The sequence below is a fragment of the Stenella coeruleoalba genome (genome assembly GCF_951394435.1).
Source record: "Stenella coeruleoalba genome assembly, chromosome: 15".
NCBI lineage: Eukaryota > Metazoa > Chordata > Mammalia > Artiodactyla > Delphinidae > Stenella > Stenella coeruleoalba.
The window spans coordinates 15,495,691-15,521,823 of record NC_137161.1 but is presented as its reverse complement, the minus strand read 5'-3'; the positions used below and the strand labels follow the sequence as shown (position 1 = coordinate 15,521,823).

At 47.0% G+C, this 26,133-nt stretch overlaps 1 protein-coding gene across 3 annotated transcripts in view; it reads right to left on the bottom strand.

The window, feature by feature from the left end:
• The window catches only part of RIMS4 (regulating synaptic membrane exocytosis 4), a 62,906-nt gene extending 52,602 nt beyond the window's left edge, over positions 1 to 10,304 (bottom strand). For 2 of the 3 annotated variants that reach the window (XM_079943741.1, XM_079943742.1), the window contains exon 1: positions 9,937 to 10,304. In XM_079943741.1, the coding sequence (XP_079799867.1) occupies positions 9,937 to 10,033 (97 nt within the window). In that variant the 5' untranslated portion in view covers positions 10,034 to 10,304. Of the gene's footprint in view, positions 1 to 9,011; positions 9,044 to 9,936 lie in introns of those variants that run through there. The other variant, XM_079943743.1, reaches the window with a different exon arrangement.
• Between the last annotated feature and the right edge of the window lie 15,829 nt (positions 10,305 to 26,133).

The following is a 26,133-nucleotide window of genomic DNA, read 5'->3' as shown; positions in this document are numbered from 1 at the left end:
AGACTGATGTTTTCTTGGGTGTCCTTTGTGCTGTTTGGCTTTTCACCACATAACATGTTACTGTCAGTAACAGCAGCATAAAGGGTTGTGAGAGCTAGAAACAGTGTTTGTCCTAGGGAGGGGACAGGAGACCCAGAAGACGGAGGTGCCTGGGGCCCTTTTAACTGGATATTTTTTGTGCTTCTAAAATGTTGTACCAACTGCATATATTACTTAATCCAAATAATACTTATTCTTTTAAAAAGTATTGAATGACCAATCAGCCAAGGATCAGCTAGAAACTCTGGCAGGAGGGGATGCTCTGGGGATGAAAACGACCATAGAGGCAGAGGAGCAGGGGAGAAATCCAAAGGAGGAGATGGGGGCCTGGACAAGTGTCCCCTGTTTTCTGGGAGACTCTGGTTGTATCTAAACCAAGCCCACTAGACACCTCACTGTGTAAATGGGGATCCTGAGGCCCAAAAGACAAAGGGAAGCAGCCACAGGAGATGCTGAGATTTGGCGGCTGAACGGAGACCTCTTCTCCTGACTCCTAACGCAGCCTCTCAGGCCTCACTGGGCACAGAGTAAGCACCAGCTGTCCAGACCCGAGCCAGGAGTCCCAAACGCAGGCAATGCGCTCCCACCATCCCACACTTCCTGCATCCAGGAAGTCTACAATAGCAGGAGAGGCAGCGCTGCCATGTCCTGAATGCCTTCTATGCCTCACACATGCATTATCTCTAATTCTCACAGGGTAGAGTTATTCACTCCATTTTACAAAGCACAAGGCTGAGGCCCAGAATAGTTACGTATCATAATCAAGAGACACAGCTAGTAGGTGGCAGAGATTCAACCCAGGTTTGGGACCCTCCAAAGTCTGTGCTCTTTTGCTATCCTGAGCCAATCCTCTTGGAGAAGTGTCTCCCCTCAGTTGAGGACAAGTCCCACCGGGAATGTATTTGTAAATGCCTGTATCTTCAGACTCTGAGTTTTAAGGGACTGGATGGGAATCTTATCACATCATACGGTTTATCCCCCACGCCTCCAATCTAAGCAAAATCTCCACCTTCCCTAGAAAATTACCAGCGACCCCTTTCTTAGAAACATCTAAATAAACTGACTCAGTAAAGTCTCTTGGTAGCATTTCCCAGCATTTTGCCCCTTAACATTGATGGTCCCTTTGATTTACTTCTTCCCAGCAGAGACCTGTCCTCAAATGAACCTCCTGGTTTTAACACATAGCCCTGCCTTTCCCCAATGCAGGAAAGGGACCGCGTCCTGTTCCCTTCGGTAAAAGGTGCTAGACCTGAGCCCCTCAATATTCCACAAAAGGATATTATGGTCTGATGTGTTATTCATGTCGACTCATTTATCATTTATACAGATGACTTCCAAAAGGATTGATGGGGTCCTTCACATTAAACCCAGTGCAAAGCAGGGTAGCAGCTGAGGCTCATTTGATCCGAGACCATGTGATGGAAACATGAGTGCCTGAAGACTAAACCCGGGTCCTGAATTTGGTACTCAATGTCCCCAGCATCTAAGACACAGGTAGCCAGGAGACATCCCAAGTTGAGAAGAACCCTTCATTTCTCTCCAGCTTTTTCTCTAACCCAGTGATTCTCAAAGCAGGCTCCCTGGACCAGTATCAGCATCACCTGGGAACTTGTTAGAAATGAGATTTTTCAGGGGATTTCCTTGGTGGCGCAGTGGATAGGACTCCGTGCTCCCAACGCAGGGGGCCCGGGTTCAATCCCTGGTCAGGGAACTAGATCCCACACACATGCTGCAACTAAGAGTTCGCATGCCACAACTAAGGAGGCCATGTGCTTGCAACTAAGGAGCCAGTGAGCCACAACTAAGACTTGGTGCAACCAAATAAATAAATAAATATTTGGGGAAAAAAGAAATGAGATTTTCAGGCCCCGCCCCAGACTGAATGAGAAACTCTGGGGTGAGGCCCAGCAATTTATGTTTTAACAAGCCCCCTCGATGATTCTGACCCGTTAAAACCAACAGTAACAACCACAACTGCAGCAGTAACCTCTAACTGAGCATCTACTACGTGCCCAGCATTAAACCCGTGATCTCATTAGTCCTTTTAACTGAGGAAATCTTAGTTCCACATACCCGGCTCTGGGGTAGGTGTGTTTTGTGCATTATATCAACGTATTACTCACAATAACCCTTTGAAGAACTTGCTATTATTATGCCCCCCTTTTACAGATGAGGAAATTGAGCCCCAGAGAGTTGAAGCCACTTGCCCAAGGTCACACAATTTAGAAGCAGCAGAGGCAGGATAAAAATTCAGGTGTGTTGGATTCCAAAGCCATGTTCTTTCTGTCCCACCACAAAAGCTCCCCAGAGTTTCACAGCTACGTCATCCTGAGAAGCTATACAGCTGGGTGGGGTAAGAGTCGAGGAGGAGAGAGGGGCAGGCAGGGAGGGCAGAAAAAGCCCTTCCCAGACTCCACACTACCAGCTACAATGTGAAAGGAAGCCACGTGATGCACTTAAAGGCACAGCCACCTGTGTCTAAGGGACTAAAAAGACAGGGATTCGGGAGTTCTCGGCCTCTCTCTCTTTACCCAGCTGGGGGTCTTTTCCATTCCCAATCTGAACTTCAGTTTCCCCACCTGATACTCCTTATCATTGTCTACCAGGTTGAGTGATCTGCCCCCAGCTTACTTCTCTGACCTCGTTTCCCCTCATGCAGTCTAACCACGCTGGTCTGCTTTCTCTTCCCTAAACACCCAAACTCCACGCTGACCTCAGGGCCTTTGCACCAGCTGTTGCCTCTGCCTAGATCCCTCCATCCCCTCATATTCCCATTACTGGCTCTGTCATTCAGGTCACAATTCAAATGTCACCTCCTCAGTGAGCCTTTCCTGACTATCTTACTTAATGTTATCTCCCATCCCATCAACCTGTCTTATTTTCATTTCATTTAACACAATCTGAAATTATTTGTTTAATTGCTTTCCTGCTTATTGTCTGTCTCCTGCACCTCAGAACATAACTCCGTGAGTGCAGAAACTGTGTCTGCCTTGTTCCCCCGATATAGCCCCAGCACCTAGAATGCTGTTTGGCACTGAGCAGCTAATTAAATATTAGCTGAATGAATAATACCAAAGAAGAAAACCTAGACTCAAAGGCCAGAGCCCTGGATCCTTAACACGTGACCTTGGCAAGCTGCTTTGCCTCACTGAGCCTCAGTTTCCCTCTCTGCCTAATGAGGAGAGTGGACTAGATGCTCTCCCACGGGCCTTCCAAGACTGCTAGTCTTGGAAAGCCAGGCCTGGAACCTGCCCAGCTGGTCCATTCAGAAGAGGCAGCTGGCCAGGGTCCCTGCAGCAGCTGCCCCCTCCCCACCCCCACCCGTGTCCCTGCCCAGCCACGCAGTCATCTCACTGCCCCCTCGCAGAAACTGTTAATGAAGTGCGCACTGCTAAATGCAGTTACAATTACGGGGGCTAAGAATAAGGCGCTGACATCAGCCTTGTCAGTTTCCGAGTGAATCAGAAGGGGAGGGGGGAGGAAGGAGAAAAGGGGAGGGGGGATGGCTCTCTGGAGCTGTCAAGTGGAAATAGCACAGCGTTAAATATAATCCAGCATTGGCCTACATCGGTCTGGAGAGGCAGGTGATGGCTCAGCCCCCAGGGCCAGGGCAGACAACTGGATTCTTCAAGGAGGCCAGGCAGCCCTCTGATGGGGATCATCCAGGAAGTGATGGCCAGGAAGGCACTCCAGTGGGCTGGGGTGCAATGCAGTGGGATGGCAGACCCTGGAGGGATGCATCTGGATGCGAACAGGCCCTCACACCCTGGCCTTTGTCAGTGGCTGTTTTGACAGCCCAAGCACAGCCCCTGGGGCTTACACTGCCCATTTCAGGCCAAGAGGCAGAGGGTGGTCTCTGGAGTCAAACACGCCTGGGTTTGAATCACCACCATGAAACCCAAAAAAGTCACTAAACTACACCAAGCTGCCTGGCTTTTCCTCATCTGCAAAATGGGTACATCGGCAACAGCTGATATCCCTTTTGGCTGCTATATGATTCAGTAAGATCATGGAAAGCACTGAGCACAGCCAAGCAAGCCTCTTGATCATTTTATTTTTACAACCCCAAGAGATGCTCAGACAAGGATAATTAACCCCTTTTTCAAGATGGGGAAACTGAGGCCCAGGACTTGCCTGAGGTCCTAGCACCAAAGTGGAGTCAAATCCGAGCCCCATGGAGTAAACTGGGTGGGAGAAGGAGAGAATTCCAGTCGGTCACTCCAAGGGACTGGGTGTGGGGTTTGGAACTGGAGCTCTGACAGTAAGACAGTGGGCTTGACTGGAAAACATCATGGGGTGGGGGGGAGGGCGGTACACAGATTACAGTGGGGGAGATGTCTGCACCCTTCTGAGCATGTCCTCCAAAACTGGTGCCTTTCCAACAATTCTTAAAAGAAATGCTGAAGCGATGGTTAAGGCCACAATGAAGAGATGTCAGAAGAGGCAGAGGAAAAGTAAGGCCCTGAGATGGGAGAGAGGGTCAGCTGGCTTGCGGTCTGCTCTCCTCCACACCTCCGCCCTGCCCTCACTCCGCCTTCAGTTAGTTAGAACAGGCTCGGCCTCTGGGATGGAGGTGGGTGGGGAGGAAGGCAGAGCCTAGTTCTCAAAGGGAGACAAGGGGAATGGGCCCCTCCTTTCCCCTTCCCAGCAAACAGAACCAGGTGGGCCTCTGGCAGCTGCAAAAGCCAAGGAAGCTGAAGCCATCAGTCTGGCAGCTTGGGGACAAGGAAGAGAGGGTGCCAGAGAAAGAGAGAATTTTAGGAGAGAGCTCGAACTGCATCAGAGCAGATCCACAGGCCAGTGATCTGTGTAATGGTGGAAGGGATGACTCCCCATCACCCAATTTTTCTGAAATACTTCTTTCAGAGTAATTTACGATAAAGTAGTTTGGGTCCACACTCTCACACACCCACAACTTGAACGATGGGAACAACTGGTTCGATTCTTTACTATGCCTCAGTTATCTAAAACTAGAAGAGTTCTGCCCAATTCCCAGCCCATAAAGGAGATTACAGTGCTTGGTGGTAAATTAGGGAAAGGGGCAGAGGGGGGACAGGAAGTGGCCTGCCCTAGGGACGGGGGTGGGAATGGAGGCTTCAAAGCCTCCACCTCATGCCCTCAAGTGGCCCTAATCCTGAAGGGTACTTTAAGGCCTCCCCCCTCACCACTCTCCCTTATCCACCCAGCCCCAGCCCCCCTTTAGGGCTGAAGTACTCTGTTCCCACCATCTCAGGGGGAAGGGATGGGACAGCAGGACATTTTGTTTCCCAGAAAAAGCTCAGGTCAAATTTCAAGGACAAAAGTTAGCACTTGGTCTGGGAAAGAAAACCTTGCCAAAAGGAGTAAACTGGGGAAGGGAGGGGGGATTCCAGCGGGGTCATTCCAGGTGCCTGGGGTGCGGCGGGATTTGGAGCTCTCATTACCCCTGCTGAGATCTGTCTGGCAAGACCGGAGTATCTCCACCCCACGAGCCAGGAGAAGTCACTCAGACAGCCCCCTCCATTTCCCCTCCGTCCAAAAACAAGGGGAGTGGGCTTTGGCACTAGTTTGTGGGACCCATCCACCACGCCACCCCACCCACCAGATTTGGTCTGAGCGGAAGAAGGCAGTACCACGAAGGGCTTTCCAGCCCAGAAATGTGGCCCGAACTGCTAGGAGAGGGACCGGTAGCCGGCCTGTGTTGCCATGGCAACTTCCTCCTTGCGCTGGATAGAAGCATCCTATGGGCAAATCGGAGCTGGCTGCTCCAGCTTCTCCGCCCCTCTCCCGGGCGGGTGGGGGAGAACTGGATGCCAAAACCACTTGGTCAGACTCAGGGACACCAGCCTCAATTCCAGACCCTGATATAGCAACGCCCTTTGGCATTTGCTGGATACTGAAGACACTCTTGCTCCCCAGCTGTGCCCCAAGGCAGAGTGGCAGGGCTGGGACTGTAGATGTAATGAAAATTAACTGTTTAAGAGAACAGGGAAATGGGGAGCTAGTGCTCCCCACCCTCTTGTTCCACATGCAAGTCCCCCAAATCCCATCTTTAAACCCCCTCCAAGAAGAAGGGCCCAACTCTGCCTTAATAGCTATAACAGTGCAATAAAATTAGCTTATTAAAATTATAAAAGCTAACATTTTGAGAACCAGGCTACCCCCCTCCTCAAACCCACAGATTCTTTTTTACAGTCATGCTCAGAAATAAGTCTTACTTGGTAATAAGAAAGATAAGAGCTAACAGGTATTGAGAGCCTATCTAGTGCCAGGTACTGTACTAAGCCCTTTTCGTAGCACAAAACAGCATAATAATCAACAGCACAGATGCCTGAGTCAGACTGCTCAAGTTCAAGTCCTACCACCCTCATTTCCCGGCTCAGTGACCTTGAAGAATATTCTCTCTGTGCCTCAGTTTTCTCATCTGAAAATGGGGACTGTTAAATGTTAATTTTATAGAATTGCTGTGAGGAAAGAAAACAATATTGAAAGTGCCTAGGAGGATACTTAGAGAAAGGTAATCATTTAAAAAATGTTGACCCTCTGTGGTCCATGCTATTATTTTCTTCCTCCAAGTCACCAGCAACCAACAATATAGATGTGAAAAAGCAGAGGTCACGTGTCTAACTCCTCCCTGCCCCACCCCTCCTCAATTATAAAACCAGTACCAGCAAGGCTGAGCCATGAAGACACAGACACAAAAAATGCCTCCCAAGAGCATGCCTCTCTAAAGCCTCAGCATCTTTGTGAAAAGGGGCAAATGCAGTGTAAGTAATGGGTTTGGAGTGCACGATGGAAGATGGTCCTTGGGAGGAATTCTAGGAATCTGCAATGACCAGCATCCTGAACCACAGGGTGGCTAGAAAGGGGTGGAAGGGGCAGCTTCCTTTGCTGACAAAATGTCCAAGGCTCCTAAGCCGGAGGCAGGAAAGTGCTCTGGCCCAGTTAAGGCTAATGAAAGTCTCCTCCTCATACAGTTTCTCAGGAAACCAGCTGAAGGGTGGCATGTAAGCCCTGAAGATGGCTCTGAGTCAATACGGTTGATGAAAAAGGTGCATTGGACAGGAGTCAGAAGCAGCAACAAAGGGGAGGCACCCAGATGAGCCAGAGGCCCATCAGGGACACTTCTGAGTCATCGGGGACAGAGGGGCAGGAAACTGGTGAGGGGACGGAGCAAAGAAGAGAAAGGTAAAGCAAAGCCAATTCTGACAGCCCTGCAACTGGAGCAGTCTCTGTACAGTATCTGAGAGATATTCAAACTGCTTTTCGAAATTAGTTCAGGGTGGTGCCGTTCTGAAAGAATAAATCCAAGGGGTTTTATTTTTTTAGGAGAAAATGAATGACTTTGAGAAGAACAAGAGAAATTAAGCACCAAGACAACGTTCCCTACTTCCTATTTTCACCAGACACTCATTAGCCTTCCTGAAAGGAAACTTCACTTTCTCCCTCCCCCTCCCAAACTCGAAGCATCCCTTAAGATGAGCAGACAGTGAGCATGAGATGCCCAAACCCAACTCCTGGCTGCCAGCCGCTCCCTGGGACCTCTTCACCTGGGAACCATTTTCTACACAGTGAGATTTGACTTTTTAAAAAATCCTCTTTCAGAGAGAGGACTAGTGTCTTACTGGAAAGAGAACCAGAAACCTGATTTTTGTCTTGGCTGTATGCCTGCCTCACTGGGTGACCTTGTGTTACACACACACACACACACACACACACACACACACACACACACTGGGGCTTCAATCTCACACACATGCATACATTCACACAAATACACACACACACCAATTTGGGGGCAAAAAAGGGTCGGACAAGATGATTTCTAGGTGCTCCAAGTGAAAAACTTAAGAATTTGAAGAAACCCGCTGGGAAAAAAAAATAGGGACCTTTAAAAATCTCTAATATTCCATGAAGTTATCTACTCTGACTCACGTGAGACCAGAGCAAGTCACCAGCCACCAACAATAATAACCAAGGCATCTGAACCATGACACGGAGCATGACTTTGAAGAAAAACCCACCTGTCCCCACCACTCATGCACCTTGCCTCTTGAGACCCAAGTGGCCTGTTGGGATTTCAGGAGCGTCCTTGAACGTCAAGTGAGGCGTGGGGGAGCCAGCTCACCGAGGCAGGTGGGGCTCCCTCCCCAAGCCCCCATGCTAGCCGGGACTTCCTCTCCCGGATTTTGCTCCAGAGGAGGCCACCGGGTTAGGAGAGCCCCTCCACCTCTCTCCTCACTTTGCCTTGTCCAGAATAATAATACAACCGCCCTCAGCTGCATCACGGGGGAAGTTAAGCCTCTGAGCCTCAGTTATTTTTTCTGTAAAATGTAGATTCTGTAAAATGGCTCTGCAGTAACCATCTTTACTCCACCCCCATCTCCAGGTCAACAGCAAGACAGGTCTGTCAGGGGTCAGCCTCACATTGCCCCATTCATTCACTCAGCCAACACTTTCTTCTGGAGAACCTTCTCCCTTTCTCCCCACCTGCCTCCTGCACCAGCAGAAAGACATGAGCACCCATCACCCACCGTTCCATCCAAGGCTTATCAGATAACGGGATGACCAGATAAGGGTCCCTGCAGGCAGAGAGCCTTAAGCAGGGCCCATGAACTCCCTAAAACTGTGGACAAAAATTTTTGGATGGTGCCTATGTGTATTTTTTGGAGAACTTGTCCATATTTTCATCAAGTTCTCAAAAGCGTCCATGAAACCATTTTACTACTCCCCACCACACACACCCCTCTCCCTTTCATACCCTCATCGAATTAAAATACTCTCAGATTTTCACCTTACAAAACACTTTTAACTTTACCTTTATGTCTGAGGTACTGTCATCCCATTTTACAGATCGGGATGTGGAGGCTAGGGGTGGCATGACTTGCTCAAGGTCATGGCTAATACGGAGAGAAGCAAGACTGGAACCTCATTCCAACTCCCAATCTGGCACTCTTTGGGGAACTCTCACCCAAGCCCTCTAGGTACCCCACCTGTTGGTGGCTTCGCTTCCTCACCGCAGAACCAGATCTGAAGCCCTTCTGTTTCCTCTGCCTGGTCCCAGGGCCCCCAAGAGCTGTTTTCCCTACATTTCCCCGCCCCTTGGGCTCTGGCTGGGGTTGCGCGCAGGCCTGGGATCCTGAGGTTCGAGCCGCTGTATGGTGGCCCGGTTCAGCCCACCTAGAAGGGCTACTCCAGGCACAAGAGCACCCGGGGTCAGGGGCACACTCCGGAGGGCGCGCAGGTGTAGAGTCGGTGCCGCCCTACGCCTCCCTCGGGGAACCGCCGGGAAGAACCGAGAGGAAAGGCCGTCACCCGACCGGTCCCCTCGCGGTCCGCCCCAGTCCTTAAAGGACTGGGGGAAGAGGAGGAGAGACAAACAGGGGCGCTCAAGGCCTTGGGCGCAGGGCGGGGGTCTTGTGCAGGGAGTCAATGAATGCAGCCAAGACAAAGATGGAGCGGTAAGGTTGCGCGCCACCTCCAATGGCGGGGGGCGCGTCGGAGCCCCGGGGGTGAGGCGGCCAAAGCCCCGGGGTTTGAGGAGTGGGCACATACAAGAGGCCCGGGGAGGGTGGCGGGTCGGATCCAGGGACAAGACCGGGAGCATTCAGTAGGCGCAGGTGAGTAGGGAGAGCTAAGTCCAGGCGACCCAAAGGGCCCACTTGCGGAAAAGGGGTGAATGCAGATGATCTAGGGGTCCCTGGGGGGCGGCGGGAGGCGAGGAGACCCCACATCCTAGAGATCTGAGGTCCTGTGGGTGGGAAAGAAGACCCTGGGGGCGCATCCCCGAGCGTGCTTGGGATTGGGGGTGGGGAGGAAAGAGTGGCCACCTCTTAGGGAGCACTGGGTCGGGGAGGGGGCCTCGGGATCTGGCTCCCGGGACGCCCCCCGGGGATCGGGGGCGGGCCACGCGCTTACCCGCGTCCTCGTCGTCGAAGGAGTTCATGCACGGGAAGTAGATGGCGAGCGCCTCGAAGGAAGCGGACAGGCTGAGGCGGCTCTGCGAGCGCTCCATGCCCGCACCGGCGCCGGGCGCCTCGGCCGCGGCGGCGGCGGCGGCCGGCTTGGGCAGCTTGGCCGCCCCATTCTTGACGCGGAGTACGGCGCGCGGCGTGGTGGCGGCGGCCCGAGGCCGGGCCGGGGCTCCGCGGCGGGGCTGGCGGGCGCGGCTGGGCCGGAGAGCGGGCCGGGAGCTGGAGGCCCGCGGACCCGAGGCGCGCTGTGCTCCCGGCGGCGGCGGTAACGGTGGTGGCGGTGGCGGTGGCTGTGGCGGTAGCGGCGGCGGCGGCGGCGGCAGCGGCAGCTGTGGCGGCGCAGCTCGCTCTGGCCCGCGGCGCCCATCGCCGGACGCGAGGGGCGGGCTCTTGCCGCCGCCGCAGCCAATCGGCACCGCCCGAGGGAGGGGGCGCCGCGCGCGGGGCGTGGGAGCCGGAGGGCGCGGGCGGGGCCCCTGCTCGCCGCCCAGGCCGCCAGGTGTGCGCGCCCCAAGGGAGGAGCGCGCAGGGCTGCTGCGCTCCCAGTCCAGGGGCCGCGCCCCCCAAGTTTTCCCGTCCCCCACACTCAGCCCTCATACTCGCCCCGAATCCAGGCGACCAGTCCCCGACTGAGACCGGCCTCCCCCCGGGACGCAGACGCGCTGGAAAGCGACACAGGTACAGTGACCGGCACTGGAGATCCTCAGATTCACACATGAACCCGCAGAGGAGCACAAACAGGCACCCACAAGAGTGCATTCACTCTGCAATGTACACCACGGACACCCTCAGACTCTTACACACCCAGAGAGATTCACCCAGACTCACTCACTCATAGAGACCCTTGGGGTAACCAGTCCACAGACCCCCTTAGACTCCAGACCTCCGAGACCCACACAGGTAGGTACATCCACGGACACACACAGACTCACAACCAGAGACCTGCAGACACACTCAGAGCGACAAACAGGGACACCCTTAACCACACAGGGAGACCCTCTGATCCCACACGAACCCACAGAGAAGTTCAGGTGGGCACACACATCCCCATGAACCCACACTCCTCACAGAATTCACACACAGACACTCATACTCAGTGATACACTCTCAGACCTGCACACAGAGACACCAGTGGCCCTCCTAACGTTGACCACCCCCTCAGCACCCATTCACATACACCCAGAAATACCGTGACAAATCCTGTCAGACTCACACACAGCCACCCTCAGACCCAGACCCTCAAAGAGAGACACTCAGACACACCTCAGTGGGCACACACAGGTTCACACTCAGACACAGCCCCACAGCTTAGTCATTCCTGGTGATGGATACATTCTGATGCACAGACACCCTCAGACTCATACATGGACGCAGATACACTCCACCAGACTCACACATTCACCCAGACACTCCCACATATAAACCCCCAGGGACACACACACACACACACACACACACACACACACACACACAGGCTCAGACATGCAGAGCCCTGTAGGTGAACACAATCACAATCGGAAACCCGCACTCCATTCCCTGGCCTTGACCCAAGACCTCAGTCCCCACCTAGTCAGGCCCAGATGTCTAATTTCTCCCAGCTGCTTCCACATCTGCTTCCTGAAGCAGCCTGCTGAGATGGCAAGAGCACAGAGTTTTGATCCAGACTGTGGCGCTATCCTTGCATGTGGTCTAAGGCAAAGTCCTTTGCCTCACCTGCCAGTTTCCTCATCTGTACAAGGGGGATGCAAACCCTCCCTTTTGGGTGGTTGTGAGGATTAAGATAACACGTGTGTTAGCTTTCAGTTGTCGTGTAACAAAGAGGCTTAAAAAAAATTATTAGTTTACCATTCTCTAGGTCAGAAGTCTGAACAGGCTCAACTGGGTTCTTTGCTTGGGGCCTCACGAGATATCGGCCAGATTCCAAGCTCACTCAGGTTGTTGGCAGTATTCAGTTCCTTGTGGCTGTAGGATGGAGGCCTCTATTTCCTTTCTGGCCATTGGCCGGAAGTCACTCTCAGTTCCTAGAAGCGGCTCTCTGGTCCTTGCACATGGCCTCCTCCATCTTCGAGGTCATATATTAGGATGTCAGACACTTCTCATCCTTAGAATCCCTCTAACTTCCCTTCTGCTTACTGGACTGAGAAAACTCTCTGCTTTTCAAGTGCTCATGTGATTAGATTAAGTCTACATGAAAATATGCAGACATACATATATATATATATATATAGCTTGACACTTATAAGAGATATATATGATACCTATATGACATATTATGTATATATCATATATATATCATTTGCAAGATATATATGTATACATACTTTATAATGCATGTGTGTTCATGTGTGTGCACCTACAAGTGTGTGTGTGTGTGTGTGTGTGTGTGTGTGTGTGTGTGTGTGTGTGTGTGTGTGTGTATCTTACCCAAACCGAGGGAATCTAGGAAGACTTCTTTGGAGAGGTGACATTTTAGCTGAAAATGGCACCTGCTGTGTGCCTGGCACTGTTCTTGGCCCTGGGGATATACATATACCAGCAAATGAAATAAAGTCACTGCCCTCACATTTGCATTTTTAAATCATCTCTGGCGCTGCTCTGCGAGGAATGGATTGGAGTGATTTAGAGGGTTGCTTCCCTCCTTCTCTTCAGATAAATCCGGATCTGAACCAAAAAGACACTGATTGTTTTTAAAATGTGAATGGCAGGGGAGGCTGAGAAAGAATGTCCCGTGGGAAGGTGAAGTGGAGGAGGAGGGGAAGCAAGGCCAGATGGAAGGCTGTGGGCCTTGAGGCGAAGGCAACAAGGGCCAAGGCTGAGGAGAGGGCAGGAAGGGCTGAGCCTGAGAAAGTTCCTAAGATAACTTAGGCAGGATTAAGAGACAGGCTGGATGGGTGGGGATGGGGAAGGAAAGGGGAACAGAGGCACTGCCAAGGTTTGCCGCATCAAGAGAAAACAGCACATATGGATGAAACTCCTCCTCTCCAGCATCTCTCCTCTAAGATGAAGCACGGAGGGAAGTGGCCCCAAAACTTTGCATGCGTAGCAAGACCCGGGTGAGTACCTTTCTAGAAGTAAAAGGTGCTGGAATGTAGCTAAACCCAAGAGGGCCCTGGTTGCTGCTTTGGCAGCGAGAAAAAGACTGATCCTGTTCGTGTTCTGCCTGTTGGGGTAGGGGTGTGTGTGTGTGTGTGTGTGTGTGTGTAAAACATCTCTGTGTGTATGTCTCTGAATAGATGGGCACTTCTGCATATCTGTGTCCTTGTCTGTGAATGACCTTTTCTCTAAACATGTCCTTGCAAGATGCATATCCTTGTGTTAAGTGAATCCAGACTGGCTTTAAATACAACATGCCTCCTGGTCTTTGTATGCACTGGTGTGTGTGTGCGTGTGTGTGAGAGAGAGAGAGACAGAGACAGAGACAGAGAGACAGAGAAAGACGGAGACAGAGACACAAGAGAGCACTTATCCATCCTCTGTGTGCATGAGCCATGTGTCCCAATCTTTGTGTGGGTCTGTATCTGCTTGAGTGGGTATGTGCTGGTGTCTCCTATTAAAAGTGTGTCCTTCTCAGTGTCTGCCTTACCTCTTAGTGTATCAGTGTCTACATGTGTGTGTATGTAACTGGGCTGTGTTGGTTATATTTAGGTATCAATGTCAGATTTCTGTTCTTGTCCACGTGTGTGTGTATCTGGCTCCCTACATCCTGGTCAGTGTGAATTTATCCATGACTGTGTGTGAAAGCTGCTGTGTGTGGACTTCTCTATGTGGACTGACAGCTTGAGAGGGGACTCATATTTTCTTGGGTTAATCTTTGCCTTTAAGTAGCTAATACATGACTGAGCTGATGGGGATAGACATATAAAGATCTTTTAGTAACTCCAAGTCCCCTAGCCTACTACCTAACCATCCTAACCATTACTTTATGCTTCCATCCATCCATTCAACCATCCATCCATCCATTCAACCATTCATCCATCCATCCATCCAACTATCCACCCACCCACCCATTCATCTCAATTGTACTAACCATTACTAGCTATATAGTTATCTCTCTTAGACAAATTACTTAATTTCTCTGTGTCTCTGTTCTCTCATCTATAAAATGTGGATGATACCTGATGGGGCTGGGAGTGGGGAGGTGGGGGAGTTAAGTGAGATACTGCATATAAAACACTTAGCACATTGCATAGTGCATAGTAAGTGCTTTCTATATTAACTATTATCATCATCATTGTGGCAGACAGTATATTTCAGCAAATTCTCATCAGCACTTTACTAAGGGTCAGGGCTCAGCTAGAAGCTGGGTGGGAGGGTCCTAGTACAGCAGAGGCCATTAAGTGCCTCTGCCACCACTTTCTTGTGTAACTTGGATATAGCCTATGCCTGCTCTGGACCCATAGAATGGATAGAGCACCCTTGCCCCACCTCCCTTATGGAGATTCTGAGTGTACCTGCCCTTTAAAAACTGCAAAGAGCTATGCACAGTTATGGAGCACGCCAGGGGATCCCCTAAAGCCTCAGAATGGCAGGGCCCAGTCCTGGGTCATCTCGAGGGTCAGGCAGAGCTGACACAAAGCCAGGACCCACTGTCACTGCAGGGCTCAATCCACTGCTTCCTGTCACTTCGTTCCTATCACTACCAGCCTCTGTTTTCCCTCTGGGGAAGAACCTGATGTGCTCTCACGGCAGGAAACAAGCATGTGAGGGAACAGGGAGCGAAGTGGGGCAGGAACATACCTTCCTCTTGTCCACCAAGAGCATCTTCACTTACTATTTGGTGAGGGAACTTATGCTTAAAAGAAAAAGAAAAAGAAATAAAGGAACTGGTTAAGGGAGGTGATTTCTGCCCCAATAAACCACCCCTTTGGACAAGAGACAGAGAAAGAAGGAAACAAAGGGTAGAAAGAGTCAGAGACTAGAAAAGAGGGACAAAATAACAGAGAGACACAAGAGGCAGAGAACAAAAGAGAGGGAGAGAGATCGTTAGAGATAGGAAGACAGAAGGAATTAAGTTAGGCTTTATTGCACACCTGGTTTGGGCCGCCTCTGTTTCAAGGGCTGCTATACTTCCTGAGTCATCCTCAACCAACCAACACACACACACACACACACACACACACACACAAAGCGGGGGGGGGGGTGGGAGTGGAGGAGGAGGCAGGGTTCTTGAGGTAGGGGCAGATTCTTGCCATAAGAAACCTCCTGTGTGACCTTAGGCAAGGCTAAGACACAATTTTGGTCTCAGTTTTCTCATTTGGAAAATGAGCCCACAAACCTCATTCAGTGGCTTCAAGGCTAAATGAGATAATCCTGTAAAAGAGTTTTAGAAATAATGGAGAAAAAAATGGAAAAGAACTTTTGGAACTAGACAAGCTGATTTTTACAGTTCGTAAGGAAAAACAAACATGTAAAAATTGTCAGGAAATGTGGAGTTGGGGAGAGTAGGGAAGAATAATGAGAGACAATAAGCTCTATCAGATAATAAAACATTATAAAACTACAGTAAGTTTTTTAAAGGCTAAAAAAAAAAGATGAATTTCTTCAATATATAAAGAGCTCTTACAAAACAATATGGAAAGGCCATTGCTCCAATAGGAAGTGGAGAAAGGACTTGAACAGACTGTTCACAGACATATAAATATAATCTGTAAATGACATAAATAGCAAAATGTTATTCAGTATCTCTCACAATTAAGGGAATGTCAATTAAAATAAAAGTGAACCATCATTTTTGACCTATCAGTCTAACAAAGAAGAAATTGCTTGATAATAAACTGTATGGAAGTGGGAGCAGGGAAGTAGACACAGACACACACTGTCAGTGGGAGTATATATTAATTGATGGAAACTCTTTGGAGATTAATTTGTTGGTATCTATCAAATATTCACATCTACAAATCATTTAATTTAGAAATTCACCATTTTACTCAGCAATTCCACTTCTATGAATTTATTCTACAGATTTACCTGCATATATGCACATGTATAATATGTATAAGAATGTTTGTTGCAGCATTGTTATAACAGCAAGAGACTGGAAACAAGCTATAGGCCCATTAAATAAATTATGGTACATCCATACAGGGAATTCTACAGTCATTTTAAAGAACAATGTAGGTCTCCATATGCACTGATACCCTAGATATACAATTAAATAAAAAAGCAAAATCTGAATAGTATATATAATATGATCCCATCTGTGTGTATGTGTTTATATACATATGTGTATATATGCATATACATATATATTCATATTTAAATATCTTTGAATAGACATGCAAAGTTCAGGAGCAATATACAAGAAGCTATTAACTATGGTTTCCTCTGGGAAATAAGAAAACTTTCAGGTGGGAGTCAGTATATTTTGCTTTACGCCCTTCTCTATGGTGTAGGTTTTTTTTTACCATGAGCATGTATTTTTCTGAACAAAAAAATTTAAATACATTTTTCACCTAATAAGGTGTGAGTATCAACAATTCGTAAATAGTTGAAGTGTCAGTGTGTTACTTGGGCCAGGGCTACACGCTAACTCCCTGTTAACTCTGAGTCCAGCAACAGGGATTAAGTGGGAGCATGTGTCAATATCCAGTCTCCTGGGAGTGAGGAAGTAGCCTAAGCTTCCCAGAACAACCACCTGCCATTTCACAAGCCATCATCTGCTCTCCCAAGCCAAGGGAGGCCCTGTCTGGGTGTAAACAGTGGACTCTTCTTTCCAGGACCCAGAACCTTTTCCTACTGTACCCCTTCTCCCACCAGGCAACCTTGACATCTGAAGCTCTCCTTTGATAGCACCCAGATCAAAAGGAGGAAACAGCTGGGATCTAGCAGCCTAGAGCAAGGTTAAGATTTGCTCTTTCAAAAGTTCCTGGTGTGACCCTGGGGAAGCCAGTCTCTCTCTCCGGGCCTCAAGTGTCAAAAGGGGAGTGGCACAGGATGACCACTAAATGCCCTCCCTGCTCTGACATCTTTTTGAGTCCAAGCTGGTTTGGATGTTCTTTCCACTTCTGTGAGTAACTCCCTCGGGTTGGATAGTCAGGAGTTCGAAAATGAGCTCTGGAAGTAACTAGCCTCTGAAAGTCACTAGCTGTGTAATATTGAGCAAGTTGTTTCACCTCTATGAGCTTTAGTTTGCTCATCTGTAAATCAGGAAAACTAATAATATACCTCATAGGATAGTTGGCAAATAGTAGTAGCTCAATAAATATTAGCCATCATCTAAAAAAGATGTGGTAGTGGTACATATGTATGATGGAATATTACTCAGCCATAAAAAAGAATGAGATAATGACATTTGCAGCAACATGGATGGACCTAGAGATTATCATACTAAGTGAAGTAAGTCAGAAGAAGAAAGACAAATACCATATGATATCACTTATATGTGGAATCTAAAATATGAGACAAATGAACTTATCTACGAAACAGAAACAGACTCACACAGAGACATGAAGAACAGACTTGTGGTTGCCAAGGGGGAGGAGGGGTGCAGGAGGGATGGACTGGGAGTTTGGGATTAGCAGATGCAAACTATTATATATAGAATGGTTAAACAACAAAGTCCTACTGTATAGCACAGGGAACTATATTCAATATCCTGTGATAAACCATAATGGAAAAGAATATGAAAAAGAATGTATGTATATGTATAACTGAATCACTTTGCTGTACAGCAGAAATTAACCCAACATTGTAAATCCACTTCACTTTAATAAAAAAATATTAGCCACCATCCATTTTCTTCTCCTTCTTCCCCTTCTTCTCCTTCTTCTTCACCAGTCTCACTTAGACCTGTCCCTCTCAGAAGTAGCCCCAGTTAAGGGCCTTTCCCACCTTGCCTCCCACTCTGCACCCAAAAGCTCTCCTGAGCCAGAAAGGAATCAGTCAGCATAAAACCTAGCACTTGCTGCTGAATTCATGTGATATCACGGGTTAATGCGTGGCCCCTGTCCAAATCGCCCATGAGTATTATTATTAACTAACAAAGGCTGAGCATCCAAGATGGTCAGCAAAAGCAGGTGGACAGAAAAGATTTGGGAATGGGGCCTCTTGGAATTCATCTGAGCTTCATTTGCAATATATTTTCCAAGAGTGATCTCTTCCCTCAAGATGCTGTAACAAGCTCTTAAGATTAAGGGAAAGTGGGCATAAAGAAAACTTTTGGTGCCAAACAAATTATGCTACGTGGGTCAGCTCTGATTTCACCTCCATGTCCAATGGTCCCTACTGAGAAGTAGCTGGATATTCCTCCATCGTCCCATACCCATCCTATCCTGATACCAGGAGAGTGGCCTCTCTCCCACTGTTGTGCCATGTGTCCTTCCTTAACCATGGCATTCATGTCCTCTTGGTCCTCTACTTCCCCATCTTCAAAAAAGGGGCAGTTTCCAAACTGCTTTCCCATCCATGATGTTACTTCATCCTTGTAGCAGTTATTACTGAATAAATAAGTACATAAGGGGGAATTCTCTGGTGGCACAGTGGTTAAGAATCTGCCTGCCAGTGCAGGGGACACAGGTTCGATCCCTGGTCCGGGAAGATCCCACATGCCACAGAGCAACTAAGCCCGTGTGCCACAACTACTGAGCTCACGCGCCACAACTACTGAAGCCTGTGCGCCTAGAGCCCGTGCTCTGCAGCAAGAGAAGCCACCGCAATGAGAAGCCCGCGCACTACAACAAAGAGTAGCCCTGCTCGCGGCAACTAGAGAAAGCCCATGCACAGCAAAGAAGACCCAACACAGTCAAAAAATAAATTAAAAAAACACTTTATTAAAAAAAAAAAAAGTACATGAGTCATAGCAGGAGTGAGAGTCCATTCACTTGGGATCAGAGTAACATGGGCTCCATAGCATGAGTTGGAAAGTGTTCTCTCCTCCTCTGTTTGCAACATTTTCCATGTTCTTGGACATTCGTGTTAATGGAATCATACATTATTTAATTTTCTTTCTAATTCATTTTTCTCATCATCGTGGATGTGAGATTCATCCATATTGTTGCACATAATTCTAATTCCTTCTCTTTTATTGCTATATAGTACTCCATTATATGACTACACCACAATTTATTTGTTTACTCTACTAATTGATGGATATTTGGGTTGATTCCAGTTTATGACTACAGGCGGCCCTCTGTTTCCACAGTTTCTGCATCGTTTGTGGCTGTTCTTCACGGAGTTGTTTATAATATTCTCAGTTAGATACAGCAGATTTCTACATTGTGTGGAACCCGCGGATATGGAGGAATGACTGTACTACATTGTTCAAATAAGAGACTTGAGCATCCATGGATTTTGGTATCCACAGGGGTCCAGGAACCAATCCCCCTTGAATACCAAGAAATGACTGTATTATAAATGAACAAATATATGAACTACTATGATGAACATTTTTTGATGAATAATATATGCACTCATCTCTCTTGGATATATACCTACAAGTCAAATTACTGAGATATAGTGTGGTCATGTGTTTATTTTATTTATTTATTTTGCAGTACGTGGGTCTCTCCCCGCTGTGGCCTCTCCCGTTGCGGAGCACAGGCTCCGGACGCGCAGGCTCAGCGGCCATGGCTCACGGGCCCAGCCGCTCTGCGGCATGTGGGGTCTTCCCGGACCAGGCCACGAACCCGTGTCCCCTGCATCGGCAGGCGGACTCTCAACCACTGCGCCCAGGGAAGCCCTCATGTGTTTATTTTTAATGGGTACTTCTAAACCGTTTCCAAAGTAGTTATACCAATTTACACTCTTATCAGCAATAGATGAGTTCCAGTTGCTCTATATCCTTACCAACACTTTGTATTATTCATCTTTTTAAATTTTACTTATTCTTGTGGCTTTGTAGTGAGTTTTAATATTTACATCTATGATGCATTTTAAATTGTTTTAATGTATAATGCAAGGTAAAGAGTCAAGGTTTATTTTTTTTTCCACATGAAGATCCAACTGATCTAATACCATTTATTGAAAATACCATCTTTCCCCACTGTGGCCCCTTTGTCATCAATCACGGATTATATGGGTGCGTGTTTTGGATATAAATGACAAACATTTTGATGAACTTCTTCCCAGACCTCTCATCATGCAGAAAATTTCATTCGCTTTTACGTAAACAAGATCAGGTTTTGTCACCTCTTATAAATTATTCATTATTACGTGGATATATTTTAGTATCAACAAATATGCATAGTGTTCCATCATGGGGATGTCTCTATGTCTCTATAATTTAATCATTCCTTTGTTATTGACAATTAGGCTGTATCTAACTTAGAATATTATAAACAATTCTGTGAAGTGCATCCCCACATATATCTCATTGCGCTGTTGGCCTATTAATTCCTTAGAATCTATTTCTAGAAGTGGCAAAGTAAATTCAAGGAGTATGTGCGTGTTACATATTGACACTAACTAAAACTGCCCATCTGAAATGTTGTATCCTCCACTAGTGTGTAAGATATCATGACAGGGACTTCCCCGGTGGTCCAGTGGCTAAGACTCTCCCCCAGTGCAGGGGGTCTGGATTCAATCCCTGGTCAGGAAACTAGATCCCACATGCTGCAACTAACTGTTCTCATGCTGCAACTAAAAGATCCCACACGCCACAATGAAGATCCTGTGTGCCGCAACTAAGACCCTGCACAGCCAAATAAATAAATATTTTTTTAAAAAAGATTTAATGGTAGAAGTTGCAGTAACATGGATGGACCTAAAGACTATCATAATAAGTGAAGTAAATCAGAAATAGAAAGACAACTATCATATGATATCACTTATACGTGGAATCTAAAATATGATACAAATGAACTTATTTACAAAGTAGAACCAGACTCATAGACATAGAAAACAAATTTATGGTTACCAAAGGGGAAGGGGTGGGGGAGGGATAAATTAGGAGTTTGGAATTAGCAGGTATAAATTACTATATATAAAATAGATAAACTACAAGGTCCTACTGTATAGCACAGGGAACTATATTCGATATCCTGTAATAAACCATGATGGAAAAGAATAGGAAAAAGAATCTATCTATTTACCTATCTGAATCACTTTGCTGTACATGAGAAACAACGCTGTAAATCAACTATACTTCAATTAAAAAAAAAAGATTTCACGGCAGAATTAAAAAGTATCTCATCCCCCAGACGCTGACCTTCCCAAGACTACGTTTTCCCGCCTGTTAGCTCGGGTTACCATCTTGATAAAACAGAGTAACTAACTGAGGCAAAGTCTTCTCAGAGTTCATAGAGTCCATACGATTTCTGTAACTTTTTCTTATAGGCACTGCTAGACTGTGCTTCCCAGCCTCCTTTGTAATTAGAAGGAGCCCACGTGACAGATCTGAATAATGGAATATAGAAGTGATAGATGTCACTTACAAGCCTGTCCCATAAAACCCTGGAGCTTTCCCCATCTCCCAGCTGAATGGAGAGTGCTCCAAAACTTAGAGGACAGCAGAGCCAACAGAAGTTAACTGGGTGACTAAATGACTACAGAGAGCAGAGCCCGCACACACCACATGCAAATTAGACTGCAATATCAGCAAGAAATAAAACTTTATTGTCTGAAGTCACTGAGATTTTAGACTTCTTTGTTGCAGCCATTAGTCTATCCTGCCTAATATATTCACTACTGAGTCTTGTACTTGAGTTGCGAGGAGAAATTAAGTTGGGGCCAAAGGAGCCTTGTCGGGGCCATGGGCCATGTGGGGCGAGGAAAGCCAGATTTCCCAGAGAAGGAAGAGGGTGAAAAAAAGCTCTGTAGAGATGAACAGAAAAAATCAAGCTGTGGAAATAGGGAAAGGACAAACTTGGTGCCTTGATTTTTTCAGTTCTCAATTTCATTTCTTCATGAGATTGTCTGAAACATACATGTTGGGTTGCCTACCCAAGTCCATCTTCCTGCCCCTTCCTCTGTTTTTATCTGGGTAATTCACCCTCCACTACACAGCCATTCCTCCTGCCAGTGTTTAGTTTATGCATATGACTCGATTCCGACCAGCGTGATGTGAGTGAAACTTTGGGGACAAGCAGCTCCTTGGAAAGCTTCCCTCACAGTTAAAAAATAAACACATTAGAGAGAAACACTGCCTTTTCCATTGCTGGGCATATAGTTATTGCAACCAGGAGGGAAGCTAAATTAGGACAAACCTGAAAAATTGGATGGCAGAGCAGGTAAAAGAAAGAACCCAGATCCTTAATGATGTCATTGAGCCACTGAATTAACCAACCTTGGAGCTGCCCTACTTAGGTGGCTTAGTGTAATTGTTAGCATGTACATTTCATTACTGTTTAATACATACTGCTTTGAGCTTTCTGATTTTGTTTCCAGTCACCAAAAAGCATCCCAGCGGATGCACTCACCTGACTATATCTCGTGCCAATGAGTCTTTGACATTGCCCGGCATCCCTTCAATAAAACCCACTCCTTGTCTTATTTCTTGAAACCAAGTAACCCCAGACTCAGCCAGAGCTTCTCCAGGACACCTCTAAATGTGGATTTTAATGGCAGGTGTCTTTGTTTCTGATTCAGGGAAGAAAGGTGCAGGAAGGAGGGAGGAAAGTGGATGCAGGTTTCTCCTGGACCATGGGAGAAACATGTGGGGGACGAGGAAGGTAATGGTAGCCATATCCCCAGCCCTGTACCTCTGAACCGGGATGACTCACTCACACATCACAGAGCCCTTGGATAGTAAATATTTACTGCACACTTCCTTTCAGTCAGGCACTGCTCTAGGTCCCAGGAAGAGCAGAAAATAATGCCCAAACAGACAAAAAATTTCTGTCCTCATGAAGATGATATTCTGGTGGAGAGAAACAGAAAATGAAGAAGAGCAATAAGTAAAAAACTGTGTATAGTGTTTAGATGGTCGGAAGTGATGTTGAAAAAAAATGTATATAAAGTAGAGAAGGAGAATTGAGAGTGTCTGGAGAAGGATTTATAACGTTATGCAGGATGGCCAGGGAAGCTTCAGGAGAAGGTGACATTTGAGCAGAGATCTGAAGGGGTAACTCATGCAGATAACCAGAGAGTGTTAGAGGCAGAGGAAACAGCAAGTGCAAAGGCCCTGAGGTGAGAGTATGCCTGGTGTGTTGGGAAAAAGGAAAGGAGGCCAGTGTGGCTGGTGTAGATGAATGAAGGGGGAAGGTGGTACAACATGCAATCAGAAAGGCAATAATGGAGAGGAGTGGGAAGATGGTATAGGCGTTCTTGAGTTGTGCAGTAGTCATAAGCCACAAATATTACTATTTTGTTACTATTCCTTAAATTGACTTCTTGTTTAGATACATTTATCTGAGATGAAAATTTTATGCTACTACTATAGATGAAGAACCAGTATCACTTACCATAAATAGAAGGTGACCGAGTAAATAAATAGGACAAAACTGAAACAATATTAAATTATAGGGAGATACTGCGGCTTGCAGAAGGCTTGATCTGAAGTCAGCAGTCTCTCTGATAAAAGACTGACTGACACTCTAGAGAAGTGATAAGACACAGTAGCACTGAATGAAGACTTTCTCAGTGAAATGGAGATGATCGAAAATCATCTGTTCCTCTAGGTAGGGTGACCAACACTTCTGGTTTCCCTAGGACTAAGGGGTTTCCCAGGATGTACTTTCATAATTGGGACAGTTCTGGATAAACCAGGATGACTGGTCATCCTACCACTGGGGGTCCCCATCCCACTCTTTAGCCTCAGACCATCTTGCTTAGGCTTGGTTTCTCTAGGTTGTCCTTTGTAGTGGGCTGACTCTAAGATGACCATTGCCTCCTGGATTCGTACCCAGACACAGGGCACCCACGAATACCCTTGAGAGAGGGTGCAACCTGTGACTTGCTTCTAACCAGGCAGATTCTTCCCCTTTCGAGCCTTCAGATGAGACCCCGGCCCTGGCTGACACCTTGATTGCAGCCTCGTAATGAAGCAGAGGATGCAGTGAGCCCTGTCCTGACTCCTGACCCACAGAAACTGTGAGACAAGAAATGTATGCATGCGCATTTTCAAGACTGTTTGTGGTAATTTGATACTTAACAATACAGAAGTTCCTCCCTTATCTGCAACTTCAGTTACCTGTAGTCAACTGTAGCTCCAACAATATTAAAAGGAAAATTCCAGAAATAAACTATTCATACGTTTTTAATTGCATGCCATTCTGAGCAGTGTGATGAAATCTCACGCTGTCCCACTCTGGACATGAATCATCCCTTTGCCCAGTTTATGCCACCTGCCCTGGTTATCAGATTGACTGTCACAATGTTGTAGTACTTGTGTGCAAGCGACCCTTATTTTACTTAATAATGGCCCCAGAGCACAAGAGCAGTGATGCTGGCAATTCGGATATACCAAAGAGATGCCATAGGTGCTTCCTTTAATGGAAAGGTGAAGGTCTTGACTTTATAAGGAAAGGAAAAAAACATACTGAAGTTGCTAAGATCTACAGTAAGAATGAATCTTCTATCCATGAAATTGTGAAGAAGGAAAAAGAAATGCATGCTAGGGACTTCCCTGGCGGTCCAGTGGCTAAGACTCCATACTTCCACTGCCGGGGGAACAGGTTCGATCCCTGGTCGGGGAACTAAGATCCCACGTGCCACAGGGAAGACATGTGTGCTAGTTTTGCTGTCACATTGCAAACTGCAGTTTGTGGCCACAGTGCATGATAAGTGCTTCGTGATGATGGAAAAGACGTGAAATTTGTACAATATTTTGAGAGAGAGAGAGACCACATTCACATAACTTTTATTACTGTTTTAACTGTTCGACTTTATGATTAGTTATTGTTGTTAATCTCTTACTGTGCCTAATTTATAAATGAAACTTTATCATATGTATGTCGTATAGGAAAAATTATATACAGGGTTTGGTACTTGAGCAATTTCAGGCATCCATTGGGGGTCTTGGAATGTATCCCCCACGGATAAGGGGGAACTACTGTACATACTAAGACATTCTTTCCATCCCAGTGCTGACCATTTTCTTGGCTCACGTATGCACCCTGTAGACCTGAGGCTATGGCATCTGACCCTCAAGGAACCCTGCCTTACTTCCCTCTGTCTTCACCCAGCTGAGGCTGACAGTGGCTCAGGGTCCACTTGGTGGACAGAGTTCAATATCCACACTTGGGGGATCATTGCTTCCAGCCTGGCAAACAGGAGAGTGATGAGAAATCAAGGCCTGGAGTTGTTGGGGTCCAGCCACTGGGAGTCTGGAGCCTGCAGGAGGTAGTGTTCCAGCTGCTGGGCTCGAGTTGGGGACAAGACCCTGCATCTTGAACACCTCCCTTCCAGCCAAACCCCCAAACTGCAGAGTCTGGATAAGTCACCACCGCAAGGCCCTCTGGTCTCTAGGACTTTCTTCTCACCCTCCCTGCTTCTGACCTTCTTGCCCATCTCCGGGTGTCCCATCCTGAGAGTTTTGTGCCTGGTTCTCTTCTCGGACTAGTTCCTTCCATTTAACAAATCATCTGGATAGCCTGCTCACTTTTCAAATCAACATAAGTAAATCTTCTTATGAAATAATTTTTGCACATTTTAGGAAATTTAGGGAAAAACTAAGCACAAAGGAAAAATGGAAAATCCTCTTAATCAAACCACCCAGAGATTGCCATTTTTAAACCTGACCTGTTTTCTTGCGTTTTTTTTTTTTTCCATGTAAGTGCATTTCAAAGTTCTCACACCCTAAGTAGTTTCATGGCCTGTGTTTTGTTTTTTTCCCACTTAGCTTTCTATCATAAACATTTTCCCACAGCAATAAATACCTCTATGTCACTATTTTAAATTATTGAATAACATTCCATATTATTTAACTCATCCTTACTGTTTTTTACGCTCATGTTAATATTTAAAGAAATACTCTCCCAGGAGTTCCCTGATGGTCCAGTAGTTAGGATTCTATGCCCTCACTGCCAGGGACCCGGGTTTGGGTTCGATCCCACAAGCTGCGCAGTGTGGCCAAAGAAAGAAAGAAAGAAAGAAAGAAATACTCTCCCAGTTAAATTGCTGACACACCCGTAATGGGTTCACTAGAAGTGAAACCACTGGGTCAAAAGGATGCATGTTTCCAAGGCCTTTAATAACTATTGACAAATCTCCCCTAACAATTTTGGAACACTCTTTACTCTCTCCAGGAGCCGATACACTATTCCCC